The sequence below is a fragment of the Pagrus pagrus genome, assembly GCF_965226575.1.
Source record: "Pagrus pagrus genome assembly, chromosome: 11".
Classification (NCBI taxonomy): Eukaryota; Metazoa; Chordata; class Actinopteri; order Spariformes; family Sparidae; genus Pagrus; species Pagrus pagrus.
Genome location: NC_140195.1, coordinates 23144320 through 23153129, shown reverse-complemented (window position 1 = coordinate 23153129; position 8810 = coordinate 23144320). Strand labels below are relative to the sequence as shown.

The 8810-nt window shown below is 40.3% G+C and overlaps 1 protein-coding gene across 3 annotated transcripts in view; it reads right to left on the bottom strand.

Moving 5' to 3' along the window:
* Positions 1-2327: 2327 nt before the first annotated feature.
* The window catches only part of mtcl2 (microtubule crosslinking factor 2), a 102748-nt gene continuing 96265 nt past the window's right edge, over positions 2328-8810 (bottom strand). For all 3 annotated transcript variants that reach the window (XM_084365455.1, XM_084365456.1, XM_084365457.1), the window contains one exon: positions 2328-8735. In XM_084365455.1, the coding sequence (XP_084221581.1) occupies positions 8607-8735 (129 nt within the window). In that variant the 3' untranslated portion in view covers positions 2328-8606. The remainder of the gene's footprint in view (positions 8736-8810) is intronic.

The window sequence follows — 8810 nt, the reverse complement described above, 5'->3', positions numbered from 1 at the left end:
TCATCCTTCACTTTCCTCTGTATTTGTTGTACAAACAGCAGATACAGCCAGAGGTTTCATACTCTGATGGATTGTCTCACTCCGTGGTGTGGACCTTTGTTCTTTGGTTTGTTTTCTATCGCTTCCCTCCAGCTATTTTCTTCTTCTTCTGCATCTAGTTTTTCTTTCTTTGGCCTTTCTCCCCTTCTCATCCCATACCAATTTTCACTGTATTACTTGTCTCCCTCCTGCCTACCCACATTTGCAAAACACACCAGATTTGTTGCTACTTGCAGCCATATGGAGACTCAAGACAAAAAGAGGATAAGATGAATATAGCTTCACAGAAAATGATAATCAAATGCTGAGTTTGTTTAGTCTGCACTTTTGGCTGCTTTACAGGGAACAGGGAGTTAGCTGCTGCCTAATTACTTTCTCTGTATAATCCGAACTTTCATATTGTGTGTGTTCTCCAAATGCTGTCTCAACAAAACACCATCTGTCCATCCCACCTAATGGGTTAGGACTTGTCTTAAGCTTTCCTGTATGCTTAGAGATAATAAGCACTTTCACGGCCCACGCATGTTAATAACATCGTTTTATATCCCCTCTGTGGGAAATGCACTTACATTTCTGGGCATTAACGGCAAGGGCAGAAAGTGCAGATGACTGATGTGAAGTCCCAAATTAACAAGGCCAATCTATAAATAAGTATGGCATGGTTAAATAATGGTCATTGTGGTCATGGTCAGTGTAGTTCAGGGGGCCATAATATAGATTAATTGTGGCCTGAACATAGTTTTGTTTACTCACCACAAAGATTGTTTCTATTTTTAGGGCCTTAGAGGCTACTCATGTTGAAGGTAATTCCTATCCCCATAAAACCGCTGAATGTTGAAGTCTGTACTGTTCACATCAGCTTGCAGTCTTCTTTGAATCCTTATTTATTGGTATTTTTCTACCGATGATGTTAATAGAACAGGCCTGAGAGTCTGCAATCATGCCAACAGCTCTGTGAGGATGTATTTAGCCAGAGTGCACTACATAGTGTCACGATCCACAAAATTCATGGTAGAAAATTACATTTATGTCACTTATTTTGAAAAATGTAAACGTTCAACAGTGGCACATTGGCCACAAATGCACAGTGAGGTTTATGGACCATATGCTTAATCCCGCGATAAATACTCCCATAGCATTAGTTATTGCTTTGGCATGATCCAAATCTGCAGTGAGAGATTTCCTACAGTAAGTGCTGTGGGGAGGAGAACTCATCTTCCAGCTCGGTTGCGTCTCGTTTCACTAATCGACACACTCAGCTGGTGATGATGTTGCCTGTGCGTGTATTTGAAGTGTCTCCACAGACAAACCCAACTTAAGTTGAGCAACGCCAGCATACAGCGTGATGAATGCTCTGATTCTCACGGGAGGAAGGCCTCTCTGTTTTTTACCATTCAAACGGCATTGACACTACAGTGCACGAGCTTGACTCACATGGTCCAGCAGGCTAAAAGCCGACCAGCATGCTACAGCTGGTAGAGAACAACTGGTGCAATGCAAATCATTTTCCGGGTGAAAGTCACACGGTAGAATTTCTGTTCTGTGCATGAGGATGTGGACGTATCTGGGTCACAGGGCAAACATCATCATCCATCTGCAAAAAACTTATTTTGGCGTTCATGCTGCACTGTTCCTCGCATGCATATTCTGCAACATTTTATACCTCACTAGGTTTTAGACATGGATTGTAGCTGCAGCTGAGAATTTGGTACTCACTTTATGACATCGTCAGAATTTTAACTCATAGTGTGACCTACTGCAGAACTATGACAACTGAAGATTTGACCATGCTTCTCACAGATTGTCAGCTTTTATACAAAACCTCAGTGCATTGGGGTCTCTAGGAGGGGAGATGGATTATTGGGCGTGCTATTAATTTACTAACAGCAGTCAGTCTTGGTCTCTTTTAACTATGGCCACAATCTTTCCCCAACATTAATCATGCAGTTTTAGCTGCCTAAACCTAAAACAGATCTTAACCACGGTGGCGGATCAGAAAATATAAATGTGATTTATCTAATTTGTCATTTAGGTATTAGGATTATGGTAATCTTCTCTTTCTTAAAGTTTCAGTAAGCTATTCTTCCTTTCCATATTGTCTTCACTGAATCATTCAGGTATTTGCCTTTTCGTACTCTCCTTTCTTTAGTCATGCTTGGCGTTTTGTTACACTCAGCACGCCAACCTGTGCTATCGGAAAGGCAAGTAAAGGGAAGGAAAGCGGTGGATGACGATGACCCTTTAACCCGAGTTTAATATGTACAAAATGAAGAGAAAACAGACCTTGCTAAATTCCAACAAACATTTATTTGTGAATTCTATGACAAACAGGAGGCAGTTATAATATCTTGTTTTACAAGCTACATTGGTCGGAAAAAACAAAAAAATCCCCAACCCTTTAAAAATCCATTTCGATCAAACGTTGTCATTTTTCTCATTTAACGTTTGCTGCCTTTTTTTTTTTTTTTGCTGTTGTTTTTCCACCAGCTTCAAAATGCACCTATGTACAGAAGAAATGCTCAAGTGTGGTCTATAAAGGGAGAGAGCTACATATTTCCACAGCGACCCGGTTCAGGTCAGCTGTTGACATTCAGCTATTCTCAAAGAAACAAAAGGACAGAGAGAGTACAAACCATAATTCTTCTTATTTCAAGCTGCAATACAAGGGGACACACTTCCTTACTGTGTACTCATTTTATTTGTCTTTCATTGCATTCTCCTTTTATTCAAGAATCAAGCGTTATTAAAAAAGACAAGAGCAGGTTATATAAAGCGAATATACAGGCGGTCTCTAGGTAATAGTTTCGCTAACATTATGAACAGCTCAGAATTCATGTACATATTGCCAGAATGTGATAAACATATGAATGGTATGGAAACACGTTAAAAAGGCTGGAAAGGTTGATGTTACTGTTCTAACAGGCTCACAGGGAACAATGAGACTCGTGGCATGCGACCTGTAAGAACTCATCAGTCATTGGCTGGTGATCCTGTGTGACCTGTAAAACTGTCTGTCGTTGGCTGCAGTGCCGAGTACTTATAAACCTGAGGGGGAGGAGCGAATGTAACACCTGACGGGCAGGTGGAAAGGCTGGAGAGGCAGAGACAGAACTGACCGATGACATCAGAGTCGGAGAGATTCGAGTCTTACGCTGAGTGCGTCGTGTCAGATTCTGATCGTAAATGCAAAAAAATCTGTCCAGGTTGCAGTAAATACCAGTAGGAGCTGTGAGATGCATTTACAGCTATGATGTCACATATAGGAAAAAAATCATTATTAAATAACTATTATTACTTTTTTAAAGTCATACAAACTAATGTGTTCAAATCAGTTAAAAACATGAAACCATACTCTGTGTTTTTACGTTTAACGATACAAAACATTCAACCGAAACGTAACCTTGGTCCGAAATTTCAACCATTTGGAGGTCTGGTCACACAAAAGTAAAGCAGAACTAATTTCTAAGGCAAACTGTACTCTTGAAACCTTGACACTGAGATCCCTTATTGGCTTGTAACACGTATTGTCCGTCAGCATGTATGTAGTAGCAACCACTGAAGATTAATGTAAACACAAATCAGTCTAAACCTACCGCAAGACGACAATTTAAAGACATTTCATCTTAACGCCAGATGTAATTAATCTGGATTTTGGCATCATCATACAATTTGTACTTCGTTGGAGCCAAATATTTGCAGTAAAATAAAAGTCTCTGTCGAGGAAAGGCACAGAGTGACCTTATCGTTGACAGCAAGACTGAATGACAATAGGACTCAGGTCCTGGTATACAGGCATGAAATATGTTCAGAAGACAATGACGTGTCTCAGTGTGTGGTGATGGTTTAAGAAGTCTAAGAGGTAGAACAGAATCTGGCAAAGTTTCTCACAATCATGAGTTTTTGTTTGGAATCAGTAACGTTTTGTAAAGAATTACGTTAAATGATATTCGTACTGTACATTTTAAATGATGAAATGATGCCAAAATCTCTCCAATCATTTTCAAGTCTACTTCGTTCAAAGTAGATTTGTGCTTTCATTTTGTGTTACAGTGTTTAAAGCAACAATCCCATTAATTGTTCATCGTTAAACATGTTACATGTGTGAGTTCCCAATGTTATGGAAAGATTTTAAAGATTGATGGCTTGTTATGGCAGATTCGGTAGTGTTGCAGTGTATCCATTGAGTAGAACTGATGCAAAACCTAATATTAGGGGTTTGATATAAGTTCCTTTGTAGTGTGAGACTACTCACGGTGTGTGGTGAGACGCTGTGGGACGACCGAGTCATTATTTGACTGTGGTTACCTCAGACAGGACTTTTGGCAACCTGCAGTTACCCCTGCCTGTGATATAACCAGCTCAGTCTCTGTTGACAGTATACAGAGATGTTGGGCAGAAATCAGACAGCCAGAGCCAAAGACCCCCAGTTTACGGGCCAATGGAAAAATTCATTCAGTTGTTTCTTTCTTACCATGTGTGTCTGAACTATTCTGAGTATAGATAATGACATGTTTGCTTACTAGTCAGTTGTCTTAACATGCAGTATTTACTGTAATTTGTGCACTAACATAAGAAGCTACTATTGTTGTCTAGTGGGAAGTGAATCATTGCCAATCTTGATTCTTTGAACATTTTGGTTGGAAAACACACGGACACCTGTATTGAAGTGTTTGTTTAGCTAATTGTACAGGTTTTACCAACTTTATTGTGTCGGTATGCTGAAATTTAAACTTGTGTACACTCTTATACTTAATGTGAAGCAGCTTTGATCACTGATGTTTATCTGATCACTGATGTTTATCTGATCTAAGGTTTGATAAAATGTGCCAGACCTCCTGAGTAAGAACACATAAGTAGCTGTGAGCAGCAAATGCAAACGGCTAACCGTGCTAGCCTCAAACAGAAGCAGTATTTAGCCACATTTGGGCAAAAATGTACAAACTGTTGGAATCATCTTCAGTATAAGTGGTGGATTACGCTGCCGGAGTGGTTTGAGAAGTTTCATGGTTGGAATCCATTGGATTTGCTATACATCTAAGCAGACGACCTCTGCAAAGAAACAAGCTAGTCTACAAACTTTTCAGAGCCACGCTCCTTGCTCGTGAGTGTACAGTGATAGTACGTCTTAAGTATATATTAAAAGTGTTTTATTTTTTATAATTTATTATATTTTTATTATATTTTTATTTTTCAAGTAGATCTGAAATACAGGCCAGTGTAGCTGCTTTGCTAAGTGAACATGTTTGCTTGTTAGCAAGCTAACTCATTGTCCAGTTTAGCTGAGCTGAGGCTAAAACTGGTATCCTGGAAATCCGTCTTCCTTATCTGAATAAATTGTTTTTGACATTTACACTTTTCCATTGTTGTTAAATACATACTCTGCATTAGCTTCAGGTTAATTCACTTCAGTGGTTTCTAATTATGTGATGTAACTACAAGCTTTGAATGATGGAGAACTGATGGAATGTAGAAAGAAACTGACGTCTTCTCGACCCTATTAGCTGTGCTTTTATGGGGGCATTTATATGATTTCTGTGGTCTTTAACCATTGAATCTAGCTTGGCTAAAGCTACCTGTTGTATAATTGTGGTCAAAAAAATAAGACGGCCTGTTCCCGTGCCAATCAGGCCAGTAGCTTTTGAAGTGGTGACCGGTTCCAGACGGCTGGTTGCCTCCTAGCAGTGAGGGCTGGAGTGGAGACAGACGGTAGCGTTCAGACTGTGGGTTTTCCTCACTGTGTTATTTAAATACATACACTGTTACTGTAATGCCCTATTTAAACAAAAAAAAAAAACTGCTGAGTCATCAAACGGTGTACAGAGATGGAGAAACTGCTCATACGGAAACAGTGGAAGAGACTTGTTTAAATAGACCAGTGGGTAGATGCCTTTACAGCAGCCTTTACTCTAATTAGCACCATGATAACTAAATAGAAAGAATAGAAACAACAGGCTAATATATCAGCAAAAACATCCATATAAAATAAACAAAACAAAAATAATTTACTTTCCAGAAATACAATAACCCTTGGTATAAAAAAAGTTAAAATATAGTGTATATTATATCCTACTATACCTGTAAACCATTGTGTCCTTCCTCCACTGTGGTACAGTACTTTATTGTAGCTTCAGTACAGCCTGATCTCAACTATGTGCATAAAAACAATCCTTCCCATTAAAAAAAGGCCTGCTGGGTTTGTTTGTGTGGTTTTTATGAGTCCAGTTTTGGTGTGAGCTGACTAACAGGAAATCTGACAGGCACTTTGAATATCTGTTGATTGATTAGGAAGAGAGTGACATGGCAAACAAAGGGAGAGGACGAAGAAATGGAATAAAAACCCTCCTAAATATGATTGTTTTCAGTTTACACTCTTACATTTTCAATTCACCAATAAGACTGCTCCATATCTCTCAGTCTTTTCCTTCTTCCCCAGATATTTCTCTTAATTGTGCAGACATCCTTCTTTAAGATATTTATATCACTGGAGCTGACTGCCACGTAGTTATTAAACATTTCATGAATGCGTTTCTTAAAAAGTCAAAACTGCGGGTGATGTAACTACTCCGACTGCAGACGGACGTTTATCATGATCTTATAATGCTACATTTTCAAAATGCGTGTCGGGTTCGTACAGTAGCTAGGGCGTCGGTGTAGCACAACAACACGAGCACAGTTGTGCGCGAGAGAAGAGCGGAGAGAAAGGAGGAAGTACATGGTGAGTATTTTAAAACTATCCTTCACACACATCTGGGAAAGAGTCTAACGAAAGGAATGCATTGACTAAATTCCCCTTGGACACGGTGTTTGCAAGCATTTCTGGTCGATGGTGGATGAGCATTTAGAGTTTGGACACAAGTCATATCTGATACCATGAAGCCTAGAGGGTAGGGATGCACTGATAAAGCTGACGGGTGTCAGGTCAGTGTCATTATTGTTATTAAAACATGTTTGAATTATTTAAATTGGATGTCACATGTGATATACAAAATTTAAAAAATGCTAAATTTTCTGTACTTTTTCTACAGAATCAATCTAAATTAATACATTTCATGAGTTTCTGCAGCGTGATCCCAGACTGAGGTACTCAGAAAACACGTGAAAAAAGTGATATCAGTGCATCTCTATCCAAAGCCAATTGAAATCTACAGATGGGCTTTTAGGTTAACCTAGGAGTCGATCAGAAATGGCCCCCGATCAGTGTAACCAACTAAGAACATTTCAGGACAGTCTGCTCTATGTCTTCATCAGATCATCCATGGTTAAAGGATGAATCTTGACATCAGGGAGGAAATATGAAACCAACAGGCACTTTCTGCCTGCTGTAACAGGTTCAAACCAAAACAGTAATCATCCAGTCAGACTCTAGAGGGTAACACCTTTTGAAGTAGGTTTTCTTACATCTACAAGGTTTAAGACATGGCTACAATGCCACAGAACGTCCTCGTATTTGTGGCCAAAGACCTTCTGGGAACACACTGAAGATCGAAAGATTGAAGAGCTTTCTGTTGTTTGTGTTTGCTACTAAACAACGATGGTAGGTCTCATTTATAGAGCTGAAAAGTCCAAACATCCATCAATGGAGTCAAAGTCTGGTCATGCTGGGATCATGTAGTCCAATAGTCCTTAAATTCTTCCTTTTGTGATCCGACTGGTCTGCACTAAAGCAGACGTGTCTTCAAGATGTCGCCTTTTTCAGATCCATGTTGGAGACAATCACCGGAACGTTATTGTGCTAATCCATCAGCGGCGTAAATGCATTTCCCAGCACAGCATGTGTGTATATGACAAGGTTCAGAGAGGAATCGTCTGATCTTTCCGCCGGATTCCTCCTCTGAGAGTTGCTGGAACAATGAAGAAGATCCCTCCAGCTGTGACAGATGTCTCCTCTTCAGTTTTATATTGTAGCTCCTGAAGAAACACATGCACTTTCAATGCATATTCAGACTGAGACTACATCCTTTCCTTCTCCTTTTTAATCTGTAAATCCAACATGGCTGCCGGTCCGACAGCACGGTGGCAAGATGACGTCATCGAGGTGCGTTTACCAGTCGAAATCTGAACATCTGTAGTACCTATTATTCTGTAAATTGGCGGGAACGGGTTTGGTGGGTCCAGTCCTGACATCATAGTTTCACTTGTTAGATTCTCTTCAGTTTGCAGTTGTGTGTACGACCGTGTGTGTGTTTGTGTTTTATGTGCTGCTGGTAGTTTTGTGATGTTCGATTGGAGTTTCAGTCCTCCCTGACCTTGGCCATCAGAATGGTACAGTCCAAGACAAGTGTAATACTGCCTGGCTTCTGTGTGTGTGTGTGTTTTTATGAATGTGTGCATGTGGCAGTAGGCTTGTGGGGCAGTCTGTGCAGTTTGCCAGCGGTGTGTGTGTGTGTGTGTGTTATGTTTGGCAGTGTGCCTGTGTGGCAGGTTGTAGGTGTGTATGTACATTTGGTGGTGTGTGTTTTCATGGCAGTGGTGTACAGTGTGTGTGAAGAATCAGTATTGCTTTGTGTGTTTTGTGTGTGTGTGTGTGTGTGTGTGTGTGTGTGCTGGATGTGACGGTAGAAGTGTGGTCACTCGTTGCAGGTGTCGCTCTTTTCCTCGGTTGCCGCCGGAGACTCTTGTGGGCGGTGCTTGCAGTGGCCGAGCGAGTGGCGAGTTGCTGTTCTCGATGGTCTGGCAGCACAGTCACAGGGTGCATCCTGGGAAATGGAAAAATGTATTTTTTACCATAACATGCAGGTACGAATGTTTTTTTCTCCCATTGCACTTGAATA